Raw genomic sequence first — 27,331 nt, 5'->3', positions numbered from 1 at the left:
TGGAACTGAAATAAATACTTAAGATGAGATTCAGCTGAACATGGGCTCGAAATAAAAATGTAATATCAGTTGCTGATGAACAGCAGCCTCCATTTTGAATGCCCGAAATAAATATTTAAGCTCCTTTTTCAGCTGTCGAAATAAATAATTTAATTTCAAGGCCCGTTTCAACACTCGTTTAAATTTTTATATATTATACATATTTTTTTAAAATTATTTTTCACTTTATCAGTTTATCAATAGATAAATAAATTGTTTAATACACAAAAAGCTCAAATAATAAATATTAATATTATTTTTATTACTCGTTTTCACTTTAGTAATAGATAAATAAATTGTTTAATATATATTTAAGCGTCGATTCAGACGAAATAAATATTTAATATTATTTTTATTTTACTCTTTTCACTTTAGCAATAGATAAATAAATTGTTTAATATATATTTAAGCTTCGATTCAGACGAAATAAATATTTAATGTTCAAAGCAAATGTAATAAATAAATATTTAAGCCTCGAATCCTTTTTCAATGCAGTCAAAATAAATACTCGAGGCACGAAAATAAATATTTAAGGTCGGATACAGATCCAATCCATTAAGGTTTCTAAAGAGTTCAACTGTTAAAACTTTTGACATATTTTTTTAAATTATTATTACTGCACTCATCACTCTTTTCACTTTAGCAATAGGTAAATAAATTGTTTAATAAATATTAAAGCTTCAATCCAGATGAACATGCATAAATATTTAAGCCCCGAATCCTTTTACAGCAGTCGAAAATAAATATTTAAAGTGGAATCCAGTTTCTAAAGAGTCCAACTATATTTTTTAAACTTATGTTTGCTTTACTCATCACTTTCATTCACTTTAACAATAGATAAATAAATTGTTAGCAATTTTAATGCAAGAATTCCAGGAATTATTTTTCTTTTTCTTCTACCTACTCTATCAATAACTTCCTGCAGAAATTCCGTTTACAAATTTACATAAAAATCTTCGTTTCATAAGCCACTTGCATATCTCTTATTTTATTTCATTTTGCCAACTCATTTATCTCACACACACACACACGCACACAAACTGAATATTGAACCGGCTTTTTTAGTCTGAAATCGTTTGCATTAAATTAAAATTGTTTATTGTATATTTTTTTTTGCATTGTGGTTCAGCGTTCGTTCAGTTTCCATAATCAAGCCGTAAAGTCGTAAATATGCCGAGAGACCAACCGACTGTGTTTTAAGCCAAAACTATAAAAATCGAAATATCCTAAATCCCCGCTCGCCAGCTCGCTCTCTCAGTCTCTCACTCTCTCCCTTTGCACTAATACCCTTAGCTATAGGCCAGCTGGCTTGATGGGCCTGCTCTTGTAATTTACCGTTTGGACGTTGTATTGATCCCGCAGAGCTTAACAGTGTCGCTCATAATTTTACGCCATGCGGCTTGTTGTTTTATATGATTTTTGCTATTTTTCTGCCACATACCCCCACCCCCCGCGCTTTCATTTACAAGCCCCATAACTCGACTAAAGCTGCAACAGCAACAGCAACTTGTAAAAAATATATAAACTAACCATTAATTTGTTATTGTTGTTGACAAAAAAAAAAAATATATATATATAAAATAAATGCAGTTTTCAGTGTTATCATAAATTGCAGTGGGTTGTGTTTTTTTTTTGTATGCAGACAAAAGCTGTTTGCTGTGTTTGCGGTCCAACTCGACGGCGCTTGATATTCTAATTAGTCGCGTATTTTATGACTGGATTATCAACGTGCCACATTTTAAGTGCAACATTTGTCAACTAGCTGCAGCAAGTTTCGACTGAAGTGCTTCAAAATTTTCAGTTCATATTGTTTAGTTTGATAAAAAAAATTATTTTTGTTGATTATAGCAATTTAAAAGAAATATTAAAGGTAATATGATTTTAGTTTTTAAAATAAATAGGCAAATAATTTTTTGTTTTTTTTTATCACTGAGTTTTAATAAATATAATAATACACAACTGTAATCAATTAAATTATAGTATTAATTAAAATTAGGAAGCATTATGTTATAAAAATTACACAGCAAGGATTTTTCTCCAATAGTAATTCATTAATTTTGTTTAATTTGATAAAGCTTAAGTTTTGGTTATTATTTGTGAGTAATAATATTTTATTAAACATAAAATAATTATTATCAAACATTTTTATTATTTTTTTAAAATTAAAATTTATGAGAAAATGAAATTCAAATAATAGTTGCTGCTTTTTATGCAAATTTTAACCCAAAGTAGTGCAAAGTTGGCAATTAATAAAAAGACTCGCTTTCAAATCTTTGCCATAAATAAATTTTTAATAAAATTTTTAATATAGAATTTTTTAAAAATATTTTTTTTGCGTTAAAAATAGACAAATACTAACATAAACCAGTTAGTAATGCAAATTATATTAACTATCTAATAAATATCTTAATCAAAAACTATCTTAAAATCAAAAACTAAAAAAAAATGAACTGCATAATATTTATGCAATCAGCTCTAAGCGTTTCAAAGTGCTTTTGATTAATTTTCTGCCGCTGCTACTTTCTCAAATTTCATTTGAATATATTTTAATTCGCTGTGCTTTTTGTGCTAATTACCATTAAATGATGCCCACTTAGTTAAGCCAAACAAAAAATAAAATAAAATACAAAAAATAAATAAAATTTTACTGTCAACGCATTTGATGAAACGATTGAAATTCCGTATTGGCTTTCAGTTGTAGTAAACACGGGCATTTAAAATTAATGTTTAGCCATTTAAACCGAAACAGATTTTAGCATAGCGAGCTTAAAAGATACAACAACAACAACAATAACAAAATGTATCTTTTGTATGAAGCTGAAGCTGGCTTGGCAGTTAATTAATGCCGCTGCCGAAATTGTTTTGTGATATCTTCGCGATCGTCTTTTGTCATAATGTTGAATTAATGTTTTACGATCTGAATTGTGTGCTGCTGATTTCGATTGTTGTTGTTCTTGTTGTTGTTTGTCTAAACTTGGATAATAACGAAACCAGATTTGTAGCTGCTTTATATATATAAAAATAACAGCAGAACCTTTTGATGATCAATTAGCAATGTATTTTTTTTATTATATAAATTTATTTTATTGTTTTGCGCTTTTTGGCGCACATAAATTTCTATTTTATAATTATAAAAATTTTGTTTTTATTTTTGATATTTCGCGGTCTCTTGCGCTCTCTCGCTCTGGCGCGCTTTCAAATTCAAATCAAAAGTTTATTGCTTTTGTTAATTGTAATTTATTTGATTGATTTATCGCAACGAATAAATATTTATCAAAAGACGAGATGAGACGAGTTTTGCAAATTTAGCTCGATTTTTAGTTTGCGTTAAGCCAAAAAAAAAAAAAAAAAAAAACAATAATAATTTTAATGTTTATAATCAAGCACACGTGCCGCAGCCTAAAGTTTGCTTAATTACATAGTTACATATATTAACATAGCCAGGCTATAGCTATAAATATGCAGATATATCTTTTGATATCGCGTCAATGCCATAATTTAATTTTTAGCTGACATTTGCGCATTGAGATTTTGCCACTTGGAAGATTTACGCTGCTTTCATAATTGAAAAATGTTTCGTTAGCACGCCAAAAAGTTAATCCCCAGGCCACATTAAAAATAAATCCAGCCCATCAAAATACTATAATAATAAACCTGAAGCGTATCGTTCCGATTTTTGACAATCTATTTGCTCTGGGCAATAACTCAGAGAGCTCGGCGAGAAATCTCGTGGGCGAGCTTTGGGGGCTTTATAGCAAACTGTCCACACATAGCTTTAGCTACAGTTCAAGTTGCCAGTATGCTAACAAGAACTATAGAAAATTATTTAAATTAAAATGTTATATGTAAGCTTAAAATAAATTAATTAATTATTTACATCTTATTAAGCGTTTCATTTTAATTTGTATATTTACTTGCAATTAAATGTGACAAAAATTATTAATAAATTTTTTATTTAAGCTTTTATTATTGCTTTCGATACAGTCTGGCACAAAAGTATATTTATTGAAAGTAATTGAAAATAAACAATTAAAATATAGCAATTTCTCTGAAAAGTTAAAAAGCTGTGCAAGCTTTATTTTATATATTATACAATATATTTATGCAAATTAAATTCATTATAGAATTGAAATCGAATTGAAAGTAATGGAAAATATCAAATTTTTAGAATTCTTCATTAAATTATGATAATTTTTGAAAACTAGTTTAATTGACAAGTAATTGTAATTCAAATTTAACAGCCTTTAAAAATTTAAACCAAGTGTAAATGATAAATATGTTAATAATAAATTTAAATTTAAAGAAAAATTCAACTTAAATTTTTGATCAAAATATTATAACTATTTTAGCTTTATAGCAAACAGTTTAACATAAAACAAAAATTAAACTATTTTAATAAATTAAAGCTCAACATTGTTACAAATATTATATGTCAATTTTTATTATATATCTATTAAATTATCATTATATCATTTTAATTTCTGAGCAAGTATTCAATTTTAGTCTGAGTAAGCATTGTAATAAAATTAAAATTTAAAGTTGCACATTTGCTATTGGCTAATGTACAGTTTAACATAAAAGTATTGTGACATTGCTGCTCATCAATTGCTGTAGCATTAAATAAACTTTTGCCATACTTTGTTCCAATACTTATGCGCATAACTGTTTAAATATATGCACACACACACACAGCTGATGCTTTAATATGGGCGATTATTGTTATGTCCGGAAGCGTTGACATTCGCATCAAGAGAACGAGAGCTCCGTCTGACAATGACGAATATCGTTTTTGAATTTAAATTGTGCATTAAATTTTCTTTCAGTCCAAATATTTAATTGGCTAAGCATTAATTCGCACATTGTCGTGCATTAGCATAAGAAAAAGCTACAAACAAAGACAAAGATGAATGAATCTAAGAAATACGAAAGTTTAGCAATCAAATGCGCTGCCTACTCGAAAAAAATGTTAATTTAAGCTTAAGCCGCTTAATAAAGTTCTTAATAAAGCGCGTTAGCTTTCTTCTATGTTTGCCACTTTATTATTTTTACGTTTGTTGCTGCTTGCCTCCGGCACTTTATTGTCCATTAAGCTGCAGCGCTTGTGGTACTTGTGGCAAGTTGCATTAAGACCACATTATCTGAGTTTAAAGCCGCTAATTGTTGACGAATGCCGGTCATAAAAAAATGTTTCAACTTGCTGACAAGAGTTTGAGAGTGAAGCGAAAAAAAAAAATGGTGGACACTTTTTTTATTGATGGCCAATCCTCGCAGGCTGCACTTGTTGCTTGTCTCGGCCAGCAGCAGACCAGAAGGTCATAAAAGTTTTTACGATTCAGCAATTAACCGATGATAATCAAATCACTTGGAACCACTTGGCTCCGCCTTGTGTCAGTCGCTGCTCCTGTCGCCGCCGATTGACAACTCTCTCTCTCTCTCTCTCACTCACTCACTCTCAATGAGCAATAAATACTTTTACGATTCTATAATTTGATTTGGGCATTTTTATTTAATATTTCTTACGGCCTACGGTCTTCTTCACTGAAAGTTTTTGCTGCTTTGCTGGCGCGCATTAATTTTTTTATGAGCTCAGAGAAACATAAAAGTTCGTTTGATAAATTATTATTTGGAATTCTCAGCCGTCGTGCCCTAAGTAGCGTGGAATGTGCGTTAAGAAATCAAAAATTCCAAATCTAGTTTTTATATAGCCAAAGCATATGGCTTTGTGTAAATGCCGAAATACTTGATTTATTTTATATGCAAATTCTAGATTGATAGTAGACGTAACAAACATTTTAAATGTTGCCAATAAGAACGAGCACATACACACACGCATACATAAGCAACACCCGCACACTGTGCAAAAAACTGCCAGACAGAGAGACAAAATGTCGAAAACGCGACAGCTGCACAACAACAATAAGAGCAACAAATTAGAACGAGCCACCAGCACTCACACACACACACATACAAAACACTCACTAGCAATGCGTGCGAGCGAGCTAGCTCATGCGAGAGTGAGAAAATTTGTTTTGAACTGTCATAAATCTTAATTGTGGCGGAGTGATGGAATCGGAATTCACTATGAAACCGAACTGAACGTTTCAGTTGCTCAGGCACAAAGGGTGACGTGCTGACGAAACACAGCAGCAGCAGCTAATTTCAAAGAGAGAACGAGCGCAGCGTGGGCGAGAGAGAGCGCAGCTGCTGTTCGGTTCGTTCGTTCCCCTGCGCTGGCAAACAGTGTTTCGTTTCCACTTTGGCTCACATAAACAAGATTTATTGCAATTCCCAATTGGAATGCAGGGGTAACATGCGCAATAGTTTGCCGCTCTCGCGTTTGCGCTCTCTCGCTCTCTTTGGCGCTGGCATTTTGTATGGCGCGCGCTCCACATGTTCAGTCATGTTCAGACCGTTACAGTGAACGATCATGTTTGTGTGCAAAAGCTCTTGAGCCCTGCGTCGCGCCAAGAACTACGTAAAAATATTCGTCAAAAGGGTAAAACGCAGCGCCGCCGTCGCCCTAGTCGCGTCGCTTAATTAATTAGCACAGACGCCAACGTCGCTGTCAGCGTGCGCGAGCGAGACAGACGCACATTTAATCACAGCATTTGTGACAGCAAAAGCAAAAACTTGCCGGCGGGGGAGGAGAATCAAAAGCAAAAAAAAAACAAACGCAGTACTCAGCACAAAAAGCAGCAGCAGCAGCAGCAGTAATCAACACGCAGCGCGCTGTCGACGTCGTCTATTTGGTGGGGGGCGCTAACTCACACACACACACACAACAGAAAAAAAGAACAACAAAAGCAACAGCAGCCAACAAGCTTCGCATTGTTGCGCCGTCGCTTAACGAAATCGAATCAGAAATTGCCGTCGCCAAATGCGCGCTTCGTGTGACGTCGGTTTGTCAGCATCGTGTTTTTCAAGTCCAGCTCTCGTCAAACGGCAGCGACAACTCCAACAGCACCAACAGCAGCAACAACAACAACAAGAAAAAGAAGAAGAACGCAGCTTCCAAACACAAACTCCAACACACGCACACTGTGACAGAAAAAGGGAGACACAAATACAAAACGAAACGAAACGAAACGTGTGCGCGTCGCGTCGCGTCGCTGCCACCGCGCTTTGAACTTCATTTTTTTGGTATCAATCAGCAGCAGCGCAGAAGAAGAGCATTGTCGTCGTTCTTGTTGTTGTTGTTGGTGTTGTCGTTCCTGCTGTTTGTGTCTGATTCTTGACTGAATCAGTTTGACAGCGCGCAGCGCAGGCAGCGCAGCTCAGCAGCAGCAGAGGACGCTACCGCGCAGCCAGTGACGACACGGCAACATTCATTCGCTGTTCGACTCTCAAACGAGTAACGACGGAATCCGGATGAAACGCACAAGAAACAACAAAACAGAAACCAAACCAAGCAACAGCAACAACAACAACACACCCACACGCATTTACACAAATACATGCAAATACGTAAACGCGAGCGAATTAAAAAATTACTGTGTGCCGAAAATTATAACGCGCGTGTTTCTTGCGAATTCAATTAATAGCAAATAAAATCATCCAAATCAAATAAAACGCCATTTACAAATTTTACGAAAAGTGTGATAAACCAATGAGAGAGCATTGAAATTATTTAATTGCATGCAAACGGTTATATTTTGCAACAAATGCCGCCATATCTAGTCAACAACAACAACAACAGCAACAAATTACACAGCAGCAACAAATGAAAATAAATGTGCGTAAAATGCTTTACAAAGACTGAAATACAAAAACAACAACAACTAAAACAACAACAACAAATGGTTCAACAAAAGTATACGTAAATAAATTAAAACAAAAAGCCACAACAAATTATACGCTAATTAAATTAAATGAATATATATATTTATTAAAAAACAAACTACAACATACACAAAATATTTATATTTAAACAATATTTTGCTCACCAAAAATAAAAAAAGAGTTACTTAAACAAAAAATCAACAAAACTTAACGAAGTATACGATGCAAATGCAATTATTAAATTAACTTACAACATAAAAAAATAAACAAAATCTATGTATATTAAACAACAACTTTTTTCTGTCTGCCATATGAAAATTAATTAAATATATTATATATATATATGTATATTAAAGAATACACGTTATACGTAGCTCAAAACGCTAAAAATTCAAACCTATACGAATAAATATTAAATATTAAGTACCAAGTGCAAAACGTAAACAAAAGCATACAATAAACAAATTAAATTAGTTAATCTACATGCATATTGTGTCAAATTAAAATTAACTTACATTTAATAATATTCAACAAGCGGCCGTCACACCAACACACAAACAACAACAACAACAACAGCAACACTTGCAACACACTCACACACACTTGCCGCAGCAAAATTCAACAAAACTTGAAAATGTTGCACGAAGCTATAATGCTCGAAATCTACAGACAGGCGCTAAATGCCGGGTAAGTGTTAATTAACTAAATTAAAGTGCGTTCAGAATTTAAATAGCGAGTGGAATAGCTGGGATTAGGCAATTATTTAAATATTAATATTTAGTATTAGTCAAAGTGCGCTAAGAATTTAAATACAGAGTGAAGCACAGCAAAGAATTTTACATTAAATTAAATTTATTACGAAGCTCAAATTAAAGAGCGCTAAGAATTTAAATAGAGAGCGAAAGAGTTAAGCTTAGGAAATTAGTTAAATATTAATATTTATTTAATAGTGCGCTAATTTATTTTAAATTTATTTATGATTAAATTTAAACAACAGAGTTGAATGTTAAATCATTTTGTTTGTGTTTTGCACAGCAAATTTAAATTGCATTAATTAATTGTTTAAATTAGCTACGCTTGCCTTTTTGCTTTAACATACTAATCAAATGTGTTTAATTAATTAGTGCATCTATAAAATTAATCGATTAGCTATATTTAATTTGCTGTTGCTGCTGCTGCCCACGTGCAAACTGAATAAACAATAATTAATTATATAACTTGTCGTAGTTATATAATTCAGATTTTTTAATAGTTTGCATTGCACTACCTAACAAAATATAAAATTCAAGTCATATCAGTAAACAATTCATTTATATGCAATAAACAATTTAATTAGCAGTCGATTCCATAATTATATTAAACAATTGCTATCAGTCAAAGTTTAAACATATTTCATTAAAAGTCAACAGATGACAGCAATAATATAAAATTGAAACAATTAATATAATCAGCAAAAACAAAATTAGCTCACAATTAATTTATATATATTAAACAATAATTATCAGTCAACTGAGTCAAAAGTCAAAAATATTTTACTACACGTCAAAAAGCGACAGCAATAATATAAAATTTAAACAATTAACATTATCAGTCAAAGCGAAAAAAAAATAACAATTTGTTATCAGCCGCAGCAACAAAGTCAAAGAGCAAACATATTTGTTTCAATAAAATTAGCTTGCAATTAATTTATAGATTAAACAATTATTATTATCAGTCTAGCTAGAGCAAAAGTTCAGAAACTTGCAAAGCAATTAGCTTTATATTAATAATAAAAAAAAATACTGCTGATTACTTCGACTTATCGCTTACACTTGCTTCAAAGCTAATAAAATTATTATATGTGCTGTTCGAAAATAATTCTGACGAACTGTTTGATACGCTCTGTCGTCGCCATGCAGCTGTCGTTATAAATTTCCAAGCAGCCCCCCAGCACCCAAAAAGTTATAAATCAAATGCAAGAAAAATTCATGAACAAAATAATCACAACACCCACCTAGAGAGTGACTATATATATATATACTATATATATGTGTGATTTATATATTTAAGTGCGCTTATCAGCCGCATTATCATAAATGTGGCTTTAACTTTTAAATCAAACAAGTTTTTGTTGTTGTTATGCATTTGAAATCGAAATTGAACTGCAATGCGATTTGTTTCAGTTAAGTTAAGTAGATTTTTTTTTCCAAGGCGCTGACGTATACAATGAATAAATCATGCACGCGATTTCATGTGAGAGCAAAAATATAAAAATTTTGCAAATCAAAATAAAAACAAATCAAAAACTTTTGCTGCGCTCAACTGAAACGTTCAGTGGGTGTGTGTGTGTGCCTATTACTTTTGAAATTTATGCGCCGCTTTTGTGTAGCAGAGTGTAATTTAGTAGTGGCCGCTTAGTCATGCCTTTTAGCCAATTGCATTGCCATCAAACTTGTTCAATCAATTACGCCGCGACTTTTAATCATTTTGCTTGAAGCTTCATCAAATAACAAGATTGCATTTTATGATTTCGAAATTAACTAATGAATCACACACTATTTTGTTGCTAAAGCTGCAGTTTGTTGTGTTGTTAAGCAAATAATATGGGCAAAGGCCCTATGACTGATCGGGTCCATCAATATTAGTAGTAACTACTAGCTTATGTCCATTGTGCCTTCATCAATCAAAAGCAGTTAGCTTGACAAATTGTGACTTCTTTTTATTTGAATTTTTTTCGTAGACAACTTAATGCGCGCTTTGAAAAATTATTGACTGATTGTTTTGTTAAAGCAAAACTATAAAAATTATTTTATTATAAAAAGCAAAAATATTTTTCATTGATTGAGGCAAATTTAAATATGTTTAAATAATATTTATGCTATTTATCAAGAAAAACTTTCAAGCAGCTTATTCAATTATTTTAATTACACTACATAACTTAAAAAATACTACATTTATTGTAATGTATTTTAATTTTTCCTTTTTAAATTATTTATAAATAAAATAATTTATTTATATTTTATAATATTTTTATAGCTGTGTAAATTGATAAATAAATTATTAACTTATTTTTAAGCTGCTTGAAATATAAGTTGTTAAATTTTTATATTTTTAAGCTGCTTTAAATAATAAAACAAACATTTAAAAAAGTAAATTAATGCAGTTAAATGTATTTGATTATAAATAATATTTATTTGTGACTCAGCTCTCGCTCTCTCTCACTCACTCATGCTCTCTGTCTAATACGAATTACCAGTTCATAATTCTTGACAATTTATGAGCTTGATAACTTCCTTTTGTTGCCACAAATCAAGTTGCGTTAATTAAGCTTTTGTTATTGATCGACTGATGCTTTTTTTTTAATGTTTGCCATTTCCGTCAATGCGCAGAGCTTCGTCAAATCAACAGCTTGACGACTCGACTCGACTCGAAAAAAAACCCAAAAAATTAAATGATACATATGCAATATAAAAACGAGAATTATGCAGCAAGTTGGCGCCAAGTTGAGGCTGTAAAAAAAAAAAACAACACACAACACCTACATAAAAAACGAAAAGTAGTCAATAAATTTTTACAACTTCAAAGTCACATGTACAATTATTCAAAAGTGTTTTGGCCTAAACAAAAGACTGGCTTGTTATAAAATTGGCAATAAAATGCCATAACGGAAATCAAGTGAAAATACAAACAGATCTCGATATACAGCAAAACTTTATTATTAAGTGCAATAAAAATTTGTTAGTTATTTATGCGCATTAATTTATGCAAAATATTTCAAATCGCTTTGTGTGTGAAATGTATCTGTATCTGTAGCTGTATCTGTATCTGTATCTAACTTAAATCCGCGCTGACCGATAATCAAGTTGATGAGATCTGATCATAACTCACGCTTGCTGACTCGAATTAAATGCCATTGTTATACAAATATGCATATCTATATGTATATAGTCGATTTTTATGAGCGACAGCAGCGAGTGTGTGTGTGGGGGGGCGTGGGGGGCGGGTCGGCATCTTTCCAAACAGCTGGCCACAGTTACGTTGTGGTTTATGGGCCGTTGTTAGATTTGAATAACAAATGGAAATGTTGACATATGTTTCATATTGTTGCCATTGTTGTGCCACTTGCTCGCTTGTTGCACGCCACACACACACACTTACACACGTGTCTCTATGTGTGTGTATTTGGAGCAATAAAGATTTCTTGATTACTTACCAGATGCGTCGTGTGTGTGAAAGTCTGCAAAAAATTATAAAGCAAAACTGATTAGCAAAATAAGTTATTAATAAATTACGTTTACGCTTTCACCTAATCATAGTTAATCACTAGCAGCAATCAATTTTAGGCTATTAGTCACATAAATTTTTAATTTCAGTGCATTATTTTGATAAGCAAATGTTGCTTAATATATAAAATTAATTAGCTACAGCATTTAATTTATTTTTAATTACTTTTTCATTACAATTTAAACACTGTAATTATTTTTCAATTGCCTTAAATCAGTTAATATTGTCTGTAACGCATTTTTATAATCAATTCATATTTATTTGTTGCTTAAAAGTATTTTTAACTTTCAGTCTAAACTTTGATTTTCAAGTTTTAAATTCTGAATTATTTTTTAATCATCTAAATATGCATTACATATTTTTTAAATACTTTGCAATTATTAGTAATTGAAGTAATTCAAGTAAATTGAAGTAAATTGAATTTGAAGTAATTCAAATAATTAATTTTGCTTTAGTTCGTATGCATAATAAATATTTAATTTAATTAAATCAAATTAAATTTGATAATTACTTTTCAAATATTCATTTCTTGTGTTTTTATTATATTTTTTATTTGAATATAAATATTAATATACGCATTATGCAAAAAATTCAGAAAGAAATTTTAATTTCAAATTTGAAACACTTTTCTTACTTAACTAATGCAAATAATTAACTTTGAATTACTTTTAAAATATTTAATTCATAGTGAATTTTGCATAAATCAATTTAAAAGCTGTAATTACTTTTTAGCGTATTTATTATAAATTGCTAATTGTTGTTAGTCAACAAAAGTAATTCAAAGCCTTGAGAAATTCAAGTTAGGATTGCTTTTAATTAATCGTTAAGATATTAAATTAAAAAAATTAATAAATTAATTTTTTGTTTTCTTCTTCGTGTTTTTGCAGCGCTCTGCCCACAGCTCGTCCACGTTCCACGGAATCGGCGAATTCGAGCGAGCGCTGCCCCTCGCACGATTCCAACTCCTCGGACAATGGCAATGCGCAGCGCGACGCGACGTCCAGTGCTGGCGGCGTACTGAACTCTCTGCCCAATGCGAGCTCCATGCATTCCACATTTCCCGCTGTGCCGCAAACGCTGCCCGCCCAGCCGCCCAGCATGGAGGCGTATCTGCACATGGTGGCAGCGGCGGCGCAACAATATGGCTTCCCATTGGCTGCAGCAGCTGCGGCGGGGGGAGGACCGCGACTGCCGCTGCCGCTGGCGAGCGAGCAAGCGCGGCCGTTCAAGCTGCCGCCACAAGCGTCACCCACCGCATCCAGCAGTCACTCCGAGGCGCTTGACTTTCGCACCAATCTATATGCGCGCGCCGAGTCCGCCGAGCCGGTGGCCAGCGAGGAGGAGGAGGAGTTCGATGATGGTGCAAACAATCCGCTGGATCTAAGCGTTGGCACACGCAAGCGCAGCCACGAAGCAGCGTCGCCCATAGGGCAAATACAAGTAAAGAAAATGTTCAAGTCGGACAGTCCGCCAGCAGCAGCAGCAGCAGCAGCAGCGACGCAGGCAGCGCCGCCACAAATGCTGCCAGGTGTGAATCCTTATCTAGCAGCAGTAGCAGCTGCCAATATATTTCGCTCTGGACAGTTTCCCGATTGGAATGGCAAAAGCGATTTGGTTGTAGATCCGCTAGAGAAAATGTCGGACATAGTTAAAAGCAAAGAGAAGCCGCAGCAGCAGCAGCAGAGCAAAGCGCAGACGCCAACGCCAAAGAGTCCAGCAAGCAATCAAACAACAGAGGGCGCCAGCAATGCTGCAGGCGGCGCTGGAGTTACCAAAGCGCGTCACAATATTTGGCAATCGCATTGGCAAAACAAAGGCGTGGCCAGCTCCGTGTTCCGTTGCGTTTGGTGCAAGCAAAGCTTTCCCACATTAGAAGCCTTGACTACGCATATGAAGGACAGCAAACATTGTGGTGTCAATGTGCCGCCCTTTGGTAATTTGCCCAGCAATCAACAGCAGCAGCAGCAACATCACCAGCAACATCAACAGCAGCAGCATCAACAGCAGCAGCAGCATCACCAGCAACAGCAGCAGCGCAGCAAATCGCAAGCGCCGTCGGCAAATGTTAAGCAAGCATTTCAATATCGCGGCGATCCGCCAACGCCGCTGCCGCGCAAACTGGTGCGTGGCCAGAACGTTTGGCTGGGCAAGGGCGTGGAGCAGGCGATGCAAATCTTGAAATGCATGCGCTGTGGCGAAAGTTTTCGCTCGCTGGGCGAAATGACCAAGCACATGCAGGAGACGCAGCATTATACGAATATTTTATCACAGGAGCAATCGATAAGCATCAAGTCGGGGGCACAAAATAATGCGCACAGTGCTGAGCACAAGGAGCAGAACTCGCTCAGCTCCGAGGAGAGTCGCACGCTCTCGGCTGTGCTCACCTGCAAGGTGTGCGACAAGGCGTTCAGTTCTCTAGGAGATTTGAGCAATCACATGGCCAAGAACAATCATTATGCCGAGCCGCTGCTGCAGTCCGCGGGCGCACGCAAGCGACCAGCGGCCAAGAAGCGCGAAAAGTCGCTGCCAGTGCGCAAGCTGCTGGAGCTGAAATCGCATGCAGAGGAGCCAGCGGCGCAGCAGCAGCAGCAGCACCAGGAGAAGCTTGCCAAGCCGGAGGCCAAAAGCGAAGCAGCGCTGTTCGCTGAGCGCATGCGTCAATATATTACGGGCGTTAAATCGCCGGAGGAAATTGCCAAAGCAGCGCAGCTGCTTGCCCAAAAAAATAAATCACCAGAGCTGGAAAAGAATGGCGTCAACAAAAGTTCGGCTGCTGCCGCCGGCTCCAACTCCGTGCTCAGCGCTATTGAGCAAATGTTTACCACCAGCTTTGATACGCCGCCGCGTCATGCCTCATTGCCCGCCAGCAGTCCCTCCAATTCGTCCACCAAGAACACTTCACCGGTGGCCAGCAGCATCCTCAAGCGCTTGGGCATTGATGAAACCGTCGATTATAATAAGCCGCTGATCGATACAATGATCCGTATTTCATTATCGTTATACAAGCAGCGAGCGCAGCGGCAGCGAATGCAGCGCTGAGGCAGCAACGCGGCCACGCCCACATACGCAAACGCCTGAGAAGCAGCAGCAGCAAAAGTCGCCAGCGCCAGCAGCTGCTCCGCTGAGTCCAAAGCTTGAAATTAAAACGGAGTGTGCGCAGTCGCCGTCGCCGCCGCCGCCGTCAGCAGTGACGCCCAAAGCAGCAGCAGCAGATGCTGAGCTGCCGCTGCTGCTCAATGGCTACAACAACAACAACAATAATAACAACAATAATAATAATAACAACAACAACAATTCACCCAAAACCTCTGCCTCTGCCTCTGCCGCTGCCAGTCCGCAGTCAACGCATTCGGCGCGTCTGCTGCCGCCGCGCAGTCCGGCGGACAGTCAGCGCTCGGCCACGCCCAAATCGCCCGCCTCTAGCCACAAGTCCTACGACGGCGATACAGCCAAAAAATATCCCAGCGATTCACTCAATGCGCTCTCCTCCATGTTCGACTCGCTCGGCAGCAGCAGCAGCAGCAGCGGCGCCGCCAATACGCGCGCCAAACTCGCTGCCGCCGCCGCCGCCGCTGCTGCAGCCACAAGCGGCGCCAACTCCGGCTCCACAACCGGCGACGCGCTGCCCGAAAATCTGAGCGCCCACAATTCGCTCGCTGCACTGCGTCAGTTCTGCGTGAAGAAAGAGAAGACCGCCTAAGCTTCTGTGCCTGCTTTCTGGTCTCGCACTCAGTTTTCTTTCGTTTGTTCGAGCAACGCCGCAGAGATTGCTTTTAATCAAACCTTTTTTGTTTTGCCAACACAATTGGCGCCCACAAAAAACTCAAAAACAAACAACAAATATATCCAAAATTATACAAAACAACAACAAACAAAATCATCACAAGCCATTTGAGAGCGCCTGAGGATCGAGCGCCTCCAAGCCCCCAGCAAGAGAGGGAAAGGGAGAGCAACATATTGCTTGCCGGATTTTTAGGGGCTGCGCCACGCCCACCAATATAGCTGCGCCCACAGCTTCAAGGTAATTATCATATTAAAAATTGTAATTTTAATTGTAATTAGCTCTTAATTATTTTTGTATATATTTAATGCACTAATTAATGTTAATTTAATTTTTTATTTAATCAGTCAGTCTGTAACTTTTTCAGTCCTTACATCAATTACTTGTAATTAATTATGTCGCATTATAATTATAATTATATTTAAACCTTTTAATAATTTGCTTTTATTTATAACTAACTTTTTTTTTTTTTTATTTCTGGCTTTTATAATTTATAAAATAATATTAATTAAATGTAATTTTAATTTCAAGTATTTTATTAATAATAATTATTAATAATATTTAATAATGAATAAAATTAATTACTTTTTATTATTTAATTAATTGCTATTATAACTGTAGCTTTTTAATTAGGTTTGTAACAGGAATTTTTACTATTTTATTAATTAAACGTAATTTACATTTTAATTTATATAATTATTTGGAATCATAATTTTTGCTCTTTAATTAATCGTTTACTGAAGCTATAAATAATTTCAATTTTTGCATTCATCATTCAAGTGAATTTTTTTTTACTAATTTTGCATACATTTTATTTTCTTGCAGGACTCTTGCCAACCTTGAAGGACCTTTGGCTTACATGCGAGCTGCCACAGGCGTTCTGACCTAACTCTTGGGCCCTTTGCCACTGCAAACTCAATTGAAAAATATAAAAAAAAGCAAAAAAAAAAATTAAAATAATTAAATTAACAGAATATGTAACAAAATTATGTATTAGAACACAACAAGCAGCTAGCAAATAAGCCCTGGCTCTAGGGCTGCCAAATGCCTGGGCAACAGAACGTATAAGAAAAGCAAAGAAATTTGGATACATGAATCATTGTGATCAAAATAAACCGACTTTTATTGAATTTATAATACTTGTTTTTCCACTTTCAGTTGTGGGTGGATGGGGAGGGGGCACTTTTTTATGGAGTTACATATAAAGTTGGAATTTGTGTAGCAATCCATTTTAAACATTATTATTTTTTAAATTTCAGCTTCCGTTCTTGACTAATCAAATGATGTTGATAGTTTTGTTTATTTAACATTATTTAAATGTCTAAAAAATTTTATAGTTTTATAGCTTAGTTTTTTATTCAACATTTGCATAGATACATTTTTATCTAAGCACTTGCAACCCACTCAGCACAATTATAAGAAGCTAGATGCTTGATAATAAGCTCATGCTTCTCAAACTTGGCTTGAAGTTGAACGTTCATGAAACTGTGATTGATAAGTTAGCGGAGGATATATGCAAATACTGTAATAAAGGCTTCACGACTTTATCACAATACGTCCTGCACTCCTCGGTTGATTCGCTTGAGTGTTGACATGACTGCAATTGGCATCATTAGCTGCTTAATAATATTATATAAATGATTATTTGACTGACCTACACAAATCATGCTGCCAATTGGTCGATATAAAGCAGCACGCATTAAATGATAACACACAAGTGAGCCACATATTCAATTTATGACAGAAACTTTCCCAGTGTAAGTTAAATAAACTGAGCTGTGCCGCAGGATGGACAAATTTAAACATGAGAAGTGTATATAAATCTTAAAATTAATCATTTATGTAACGGAATTGATAGATGAACAAAGCGACTTGAATGGCGCAGATAAGACTACTTTTATAATTGATTATCAGCGTATTGGTCTTGCATTATTTTGCCACATATTGTATGAAATAACAATAATTAGCATAAAATATGCACATTGTCATTTTTTTAATCTGACGCATACAACTTACAAAGTTATTGTTATTTGAATTGAATTTAATATTTCGCTATGTATAATTATATTGACATTTATTAGAAAATTTTTATTTAAATTGGTTAATCAATCTCTGCAAATTTCGTGGTTTAATATCCATTTCTCTCCATTCATTGCCGATATGTTCTTCATCAATTTGTTTCACATAACTCATTAAGGTTACTATAGAAATAAATATAAGTTAGCAGTTTTATTTTTTTAAATTATTAATTATTAATTATTAGACCACCAACCACTTCAATATAGTTTAGCACAATTAAACAGACTGTTATCATTATCACGATCTGGAGTTGAGAATTTCATATGCTTATGCAAACTTAAAGCGTTTCCAGTGTTTACACCCAAAGTTAATAGTTCGTAGGATTGTGTTTCGTTTCCAATTGAGAAATTGCTAAAGCGTGCGTAAGCTGTTTCATTTTTGAAATTCCCGAGCTGTACGTTGAGCTCGTGTGGCTGAAACTTTGTCATCAGATGCAGTTTCTCTAGCCCCAGCCAGAGCTCACCTTGCAGCTCGCCAAAGCCATTCTTATACTCAGCCCAGTTTCTATTAAAGCCTACAGAGCCATCTATCCTGCGTTGAATGACAGCCCATCCCGCTAGACACGGCAACTTACCAAAGCGTAGACAGCTAGTCGCTTCAACTAGTTTAAAACCAAGCAACACTTTAATAAATTCATGTTGAATTAATAAAACGAACTATCCAAGCGCAAGGCTTAAAATAAACTGCATTTAAATATTGAAGACCTTCAAGCTTATATAGTTGATGTAATGATGTAAGTATACGTCAGAATTTGCGCAAAAATGATTGTCAAATTGCTAAATTGGCGCTCATCTCGCTTTGAATTTTTTGCTGTAGTTTATCAAGCGAGCTGAACTAAAATAAATAAGCAGCCTGTTAATTGAATAAAATTAAATTTCACATAAAGCAGCATACACTTAAATAAATTCTTATTGAATATGTGCAACAAACTTCTCCAGCACAAGCTTAAAAATAAACTTAATTTAATTATCTTTGATTTAAGCTCAATTAATGATTTTTGAAATAATGAGAAATATTTTGAGAATTTCTTGTAGTTAATTATTTGCTATGTACGAATGGTTATTAACTAGCAAACCCTACTACAAACATAAAGGTTTTAAAATTAAAAATTTTTCTCTTCATAAAAACTTTAGTAAGCGATAATGAATCAAACATATAGCGCATTAAGGTTGTGTTTTGGACGATTAAGAACATGTATACATTTTTCGATAAATTTATTTTTTAGGCAATTTACTGAAACTTCTGCTCATTCAAAATACAAACAGTAAGTCTAAGTTGTTGTAATGCTTCAAAGCTTTTGAAAATGTCACCAAGCCTGGACTTAAATCTATGTTTATTTTTTGGGCTCTATCAGCTTAGAAAGTCATAGCAACTTAATCGACTGCGCGCGGCAAATGTCAAGTGAGCGTAACTAAGTTAGCACATGCAACTTGCAGCTATAATTTGAATTCTTATGCTCAGCCGCTGTCAATTGAGTCAGTTTAATGGCAACAGCAACAACAACAACTAGCAGCAGCAGCAGTAGCAGTAAGAAGCAGAGCAGCATCTATTGGTCGCAAGGCTTGGCGCTAAATCAAGCGCTGGCCACGAAATTGCCACAGCGATGAGCCAAAAACTGATTGGAAAATCATCAGCGCAGGCGCAACCACAAACAAAAACTATAAATTATTGCACATGCAGCCAGACAAAAAAAAAATATATATATATACAAAAATTATCGCATAATCGTGGCCTTGTGGACAGAAGCGACAACAGCATGTTGCACAAAAGTGCAAATTTGTGGCAGCAACTGGCAGCTTGTGGCAGCTCGCAAACAACAAAAAGTCACATTGATCACGATCTCAGTTTTATGCAGGGCAAATCACAAGTGGCAATGTGGGTGTGGCAGTTCTGGTTTATATCAACAGAGAGCGAGAGAGAGAGATAATGAGAGAGAGAGAGAGAGAGAGAGAGCGCGTAGTTAGGTTTAATCGTATATTATTTGTTATATTTATTTTATTTATATTTATTTGATATATTTTTATTATATTTCAACAGTCTATTTTATTTTATTATATTATTTATTTTTATTTTATTTTATATTATTTTATTATTATAATTTATTTATATTGTTTTATTTGCATTTTTTTATTTTTTATGTGATATATTTTTATTATATTTCAACAGTCGAATTTTTATTCTATTTTTTGTTTTGCTTATTATTATTATTGTTTTTTGTTTTATTTAAGACATAAGCTATATCAATTGGAATTAATAATATTGTTAATATTTGCTGCCAAGTTGGCTTTGCTTTGAGTTATTATTAAGTGCTTAAATTATTTTTAAAACTCTATATCAATTTTTGTATTGAGCTATATTTTGTACACAAAAAAAAAAAAATTCTTAATTCGTTTTTAATATTTGAATATTATTTCTTTTGAATTTGAAATTTGTTCTGATATTTTTGTTTTTTTTTTCGTCGTTGGCTTTGCTCTAAAATTCATTATTGTTATTGCTAAACAACAACTAAATATGACAACTTAAGTTACGTTAATTTCGCAAAGCTAAATCAAAAAATGTTTAAAATTGCCTGCCAATTGCCTGCCTTGCTGCGCGCTAGCTCTGGCAGCAGCAGCGATTGATCCACGAAGCGGAGACTGTGGACAATGCTATGACAAAGGCTCTACAATATCGAGGGCAGAGTTTTGCCACCGGAGGTGGAAATGCAAGTGAGCGCACAGTTTCCCATCGATGTGACGCTCTCAATTAATGGCGGCGAATATTTGGGATTCGTGCGGACGAATGGGAAATTCATCATCAGCGCCGTGCCCTCAGGCAGTTATGTGCTGAATGTGAATCATGCGGATTTGCATTTTGCGCCGCTGCGCATCGAGATCAGTCAGAGTGGTCAGTACCGGGCACGCACATTGAATCACTTGCGACCGGCCAAGGTGATCAGATTGACTTATCCGCTCGAGCTGAAGCCGCTGCAGCGTCGCAAATACTTTTTGGACCGAGAGCAGTGGAATATTATGGACTATTTGCTGAATCCCATGACGCTGCTGATGGTGGTGCCATTGGTGCTAATGCTGCTCCTGCCGCTGCTGATCAGAGATCCGGAGACACAGCGTGAAATTGAGAATATGCAACTGTTGCAAATACCACCAACGATGCCCGATCTGACCGACATGCTGACGTCCTATCTGGCCAACAAGCGTTCGCCGGAGAAGAAGAAGCAGCCGGCCATTGCCGAGAAGCCACAGAAGAAAAAACATTAGTTCTGTTTATTCTTGCTGCACTTTCAATTAAAGATCGACGTGAATGAAATCAATACATTAAACATTATTTTACTTTAAAGTGCATTAAACGAGAGAAAAGTGAAGAATATTGAAATGAAAATACCAGTATTTATTTAAATGCAGTATTAATTCAATAACTTTTATTTTATTTAGTATTAATTTATGCTATATGCTGTATTTTCTAATACCAGTATTTAAACCAGTATTTTTTTAAATTCTGTATTTGTTCAACTTTAATGAAGATAACACAATTTTGTTTATTAAAATTCAGTGTTTTGACAAACCAGTATTTTTACCAGTATTTCTTTGTATCCAGCTTTCCATCTGTATTGTGTTCAATAGTTGTTAAACTTAACGAAGGATACAAATTCGGTATTTGTTCATACCAGTATTTATACCAGTATTTATTTATATTTATTCAGTAGTTAAATTTAAAACTCAAACTATATGTAAGCTTGACGCTTGACCTAGAACTTAATCTTAGCCTCTGGTAAATAGAATTCTGGTTGAAATCCGTATATTGTAGATACTTCTTGGGAAGAGCCAAATCTTCTCTTTATTATAAATTCAAACTTCAGTCTTTAATCAACCTTATTATTCTGTTCAGAGACCATATGATACAATTTTCAAAAAATTCATCTTGAATCTATATATATATTTTCTTTACTCTCATTTTAGTACTTAATGGGGTTTCGTCCTGTTTTCTATCATAAGATGACAACGGAAAACGAAGTCCGAACAAACCCTTGCCCATCTCTATTGCGTACTCTTCTTCTCAGGGTAGCATGACAAGCTCGCTTCAATATATTTATACAACTGATGCGCATGCAAATTAATTTAAGGTCCTTAGCCAACTTCTATGAATTGAGCTTTCAGGGGAATACCAAACGAATGGAACGCAATGTGTTAAGTTATGCAAGGCAGACGTCAAGAAGGCGAAACGCATGCTGATCGCTGCGGTCAGCGCGCGCGCTTGTTTTGGGGTAAATAATTTCAAGAATTGACATAAACTAAATAAATCACTCAGTGGCCAACAACAAGGACAACAAGCGCTGGAAATCGTGCAATACTTGTTGACCTGTCAGGATTGGTAACGAAATCGAAATGGGGCTCCAAACACAAATGACCCATTGTTTTTAACATTTGGCCAAAGCCCAAAGCAAAGCAAACAATCGAAACAAAAGCAAAAGCAAGGACCAGGATCGGTGGCAGACAATCGATCGTTGGGTCTGGCGACATGAAAACTGCGCCTGCAGATCTGTCGCTTCGACAAATGCTCGGCATGAATATTTAACGAAAAACGAAAATAACAAAAACGAGGGTTTCTTTTTGAATATTTATGGCTGTCAGTTGGCCGCCTCTTTCAGTGGAATCTGTTGTTGTTGTTGTTCCATGCAAATCAAAATTGAATTATGAGCATAGCTTTCATTATTTCTGATAAGCCACAGCTAAGCTAGAAGAGCGCGCATAAATCGCAGCGCTTATCAAAAAGTATATTAAACGATTTGCAGCCACTAAATTTAATGACGAATTTATGATTGCCGAGTCACGTGTCTGGGCTTGCTTTTGACTGGGCCTAATCCAAGTGCCTGTAATCAGTTATTGTTGGCAATATCAATTTGGATTTATGACTCCCACCTCGATTGACATGAAGCTTTTTTGCTTTGCTTATAAATCCATCAGTTGCTTTTGGTTCATAAAGCATTTTGATTGATAAGGAAAGGCTCTTCAACTACCTTCGTCAGCCTGACAAATTTATTTGTTCGTATATCAACACATGCTGCGATAGATAAAGTGTTATAGAATTAGGGCTGAAAATTGAAGCTTCAGGCAACTCGTAACTAAATTTAATTTAATTGAAACATTAAGTTATCGCACGTGTTTAAGTTTTAGCAATAAATTAATTGCAGATTTACTAATTTTAAATTTACAGCAAAAATTTATTCTTTTCCATAGCAAAATATTTTGTAATACAAATATTTAAGCTTAAATCCATTACGCTGAATTGAAAATTTTAAGCATTATGAAAATAATAAAATATTTTACCACAAATATTTTGATATGTGATCTAATTTTTGACTCTCAAAATGATTTAATATTTTTAGTAATTTGTTGGTAAAAATTATTCCTTTCATTTTGGAAACAGTATAAATTGTTTGCTATTCGAAATTTAATTCAATAAAAAGCTTTTGTAAATATTTAAATGTGTATTTCTTTTATTAATATAATATTATCTCCCTAATTTTGCTTAACGTTCACATACTGTAAGATATAAATAATATTTGTGTCTCTAAATTTCCAATTGTAAAAAGTTTATAAAATAGATATAGAGAATCTGTTTAAAATTTAAGCTTTTGCCGCCTCTAATGTGATCAGAATACAAGATCTATTTAAATTATTTCACCTTGCTGTAAAATATAATTAGCATTCATTCAGAAATGTGCATTATCTTAAGCATGTCTTTTGCTCTAATATTGCAAAGCCGCAGCGGCTCACATTCTCTTTTTATTCTAATAGGCGCAAAAATATCTTCTAATTAAAAGAAATTGCTGAACATGCCACAAGGCTGCGGCTGCTGCTTCTGCTGCTGCTTCTTATACGTTTTTGTGGTATGAATCAGCGTGGAGAGACTACAGATATGGTCAGAGAAGAGCGTTGACGATCAGGCTGTGGCTGTTGCTAGTTGCAAGATGGAGTGAAGCTGCTTGGCTTGACGTTGGTCTGCTGCGCGCGCATTTAAAACAAGTTCAAGATGCAAACAATGGATCATTATCCCAGCTACGAAAAAGCAAAAAACAAGACAAAACAAAAAGCCAGCGAAGAAGAGCGAAACAGATACAATCGAGCGCAATCGCCAGCATCACATTCCATAGGATCACGAGAGCCTTCTCAGGCGTTCAAAAGCACCACAGTCCTGCGCTGACTGCTGTTGCGGGTGGTGGGTAGCGCAGCTTCGATGGCTCTTGTTGTTTATTGATTACACGCTTTTTGGGGAATGCAATGGCATTGGCATTGGCATTGGCATTGCCAATGGTGGGCTAAGGTCTGCCTGGTTGCTCAGATAGCTGGGGCAAGCAAGCAGTTGCCATAATGGTGCGGATGCCAGCGGCTGCAACATGCGCCTGTCATGCGATCGCCGCCAGAACATAACATCCATTACAGCGAGGAGCAGCGGCAGCAGCAGCAGCAGCGACGCGACGCAGACGCAGACGATAGAGAGACGATGCGCTTACGATTGTGCCCGATGCGCTTGTAGATCAGTTCTCAGTGAGCGGTAGTGAACGAAAGGGGGGGGAAGTGCTGTAAGTGTAAGTGCTTGTGGTGCGCTCTTGGTGTTTGTGGTGCTGGATATGAAATTCAATGCCACATTTGCAGCATGAACTAGAAAATGAGCAAATAAAATCAACTAACTAACTAAGCAGACGAAAGATATGCACTATTCCTTTTAGAGCAGTAACGAAATTAAAGCAAAGAAAGTAATCCAAGCAAGTCTTGAATAAAATTAAGCCAACAACTTGAAATAAACTTAAAAGTTTGTTAGAGCAAAAAATGTACACATTCCAACTTTCTTCTATTGAAGATTTGTAAGTAAGCTCTTCCTTTTCGGAAGAAAGATCCCTTTGGTGATATTCTAAATTCCTTAATAGCAAATTTGTTTGTTGAACATTCATTGAATTTTGCATTTTTCTTACTTTTCGGAAGAAAGCTCCCTTTGGTGATATTCTAAATTCCTTAAGTGCAAATTTGTTTCCTGAACATTCAAATTTTCTTCTTTTGGAAAGTAAAGTCTTGCTGTTCATTTAGGTTAAAACATTTAGAGTCCAAAAGTCCTTTTGGATGCAATTAAAAATTCAACTTTTAATATTCTACTTTTTGTCTATTGAAGATTTGCAATCAAGTAAACTCTTTCTTTCTTTTCCTTTAAGTGAAGACAGGTGGAAATTTTACTAAGTTACATTCAAGAGAATCTAGGGCTGCCTTGACAGCAACCCACCCAACCTTGGCTAGAACCCTGCAACTCCCTTTGGTGAATAGTGTATTCTTTGCTATTCGCTAGCAAAGTTCTATGCCCCATCATGTGCTGTTTGCCTCCTGTGCATTTAAATACAAAATATCAAAATTAGCATTTGTAACAATGGCGAATTGGCTAGCGAAAATAATGGAACTGACCTGGCATAACTGGCAATGATCTTGCAGCACGGAATCGTCGCTTGCATCGTCGCCCCAGACGTAAACGTAAATCAGACTTGGGCGGAGTGGAGGGGAATATAGACCACAAAAGAGCGCAATCGATGCGGTTGAGAACATTTTGGGGCGGAGGCTGCTCCCGCTTAGAGCCCAAGAGTCCACACGACAGACAATTGGCACCAAAGTTCTACACCGTGGGCCATGGTCAATGTGTGATGTCGTCTGTGACGACAACGACGACAACATTTACAACGGGAGCAGCCGGCAGGTCGTTCAACAACATTGTGAATAAACAACACACACAGTATAAGAGCAAAAACAACAACAACAACAGCAGCAGCAACCGCTTGCCATTGGCACAAAAAGCATTGCCCAAAGGCCAATCGGCCGTGACTACAACGCGACAGCTACAGCAACAACAACAACAACAGCAATAAGGCGACTGTAATCGAATTTCGTTCGCGTTGCAAGCTTTATGCCAAAAACTTTGCATTGCCATATTTGTAGCTTGAAGTTTTTTGGGTGAGCGACCTGACTCATGTTTTACTTGATTGGCAAAAGTCAAGATCCTTGGGGGCTTTAGTAGCCAGTTTATGTCGCGTTGTCAACTGATGCCCACAAAAGGATAAGATTGCTCTAGTGTTTATTAAACTATAGCAAAATTATAGTAGTATTATATATCTATGAAGCTCAAAGGAGTTCACATAAAAAGTTTAAAGTTTAGCTAAGACAATTTCAGCAAATAGAAAAATTATTATAAAATTTAAATAAACTTAATATATTAGACGCCAGTGTTGCTCTTATCTTTAGTTTTATAAGATCTAATATCTATATTTTCATTCTTTCATCATATACCAGCAATAATATTACTAAAACTATTTGAAGTTACAAATAATTAAAACAGAAATGCAGTAAATATAAAATAAATTATTTAAAAAAACAAAAAATTAGTTAGTTTTAAATAAATGCTTTTATTAAAATAAAACATATTAAAAAAAACAATGCTAATTGCATGTAAAATGTACATATAAAAAAGTGATTAAAATAAACAAAAATAATCTAGAGTAAATAAAAATCATTAAAATATAAAAAATAAACAGAATAAAATAAGCTGCTATTTTTCACGTATTCTAATTTATATAAGCCAAATGGTAGTTATATTTCCAATACTAAAATATGTTCTATAAATGTTGCAAAGGCTTGTGGTCTAAGCTGAATTTAACTCAAAGCTTAGTTATAGAAAAATAAAACTGTTGGTGCCTTGTGTTCTAAGAAAAAATAGTTGCCAATCTAACAAAGGACTTTTCTTGTCAACTTTTACTCGAAGCCAAGCCATTCATAAATCATTTATATGGAGCTCTCTCTTGCTCTTACTCACTTACTAAACAATAGGTGAATGTAGCTAAGCTAAAAATGCGCTGAAGCGCAACAGGCGCTAAGCTAAAACTCCTGACTAACTGTATCAGCTGATCTGAACACGCAGAGTCCACATCTTAAGCTAGAAGAACATCTAATCCTAATCGAAATGCGGAATGCGCTGTGAAAATTAGCAATATATTGTGGCAATTGGCTGAAACGAAAAACGAAAAATAAAAAAAGGAAAAGGGGTACAAAATTAAGTAGCGCTAAGAAATTAACCCGCAGGTCCTTTTGGCCAAAAACGATAAAAGCGATCTCATAAACAAAGCCAATTTGGAAGGCGGCTTGCGGCTTGTGGCGGTGGCTTGCTGCATGCTTCAATCCGTGAAGCAATCAGCTCAGGTCCATCCACACAGCCAACAGAAGCAGCTACTTTAAATGAACAATTTTTTCTGCTGCTCTTTTTGTTGTTGTTGTTGTTGTTTTGTTATTTTTTTTATCCCGCAAACAAATCTTGCAAACGAAATGTTTTACAATTGGCCATCGAGGCCGTTTTTGCAATGCC

General features: G+C 35.4%; 2 protein-coding genes across 2 annotated transcripts; both read left to right on the top strand.

The window, feature by feature from the left end:
- Nucleotides 1–8,379: 8,379 nt before the first annotated feature.
- On the top strand, nt 8,380–16,791 carry LOC108596050 (protein teashirt). Its single transcript, XM_033294892.1, is given in 4 exon segments — nt 8,380–8,505; nt 12,969–15,059; nt 15,061–16,102; nt 16,688–16,791. Coding segments are annotated over 3 exon segments (2,865 nt in total). The 5' UTR covers nt 8,380–8,452; the 3' UTR covers nt 15,782–16,102; nt 16,688–16,791.
- A 3,852-nt stretch (nt 16,792–20,643) lies between these two features.
- Nucleotides 20,644–21,198, top strand: LOC108594886 (ER membrane protein complex subunit 7). Its single transcript, XM_017980027.2, has one exon. The coding sequence runs from the start codon at nt 20,644–20,646 to the stop codon at nt 21,196–21,198; it is 555 nt and encodes a 184-aa protein (XP_017835516.2).
- The last annotated feature ends 6,133 nt before the right edge of the window (nt 21,199–27,331 follow it).

The sequence above is a fragment of the Drosophila busckii genome, chromosome 2L (genome assembly GCF_011750605.1).
Source record: "Drosophila busckii strain San Diego stock center, stock number 13000-0081.31 chromosome 2L, ASM1175060v1, whole genome shotgun sequence".
Taxonomy (NCBI): Eukaryota; Metazoa; Arthropoda; class Insecta; order Diptera; family Drosophilidae; genus Drosophila; species Drosophila busckii.
Note: the sequence above shows the minus strand (reverse complement) of the source record. Positions and strands in the feature narration are given on the sequence as shown.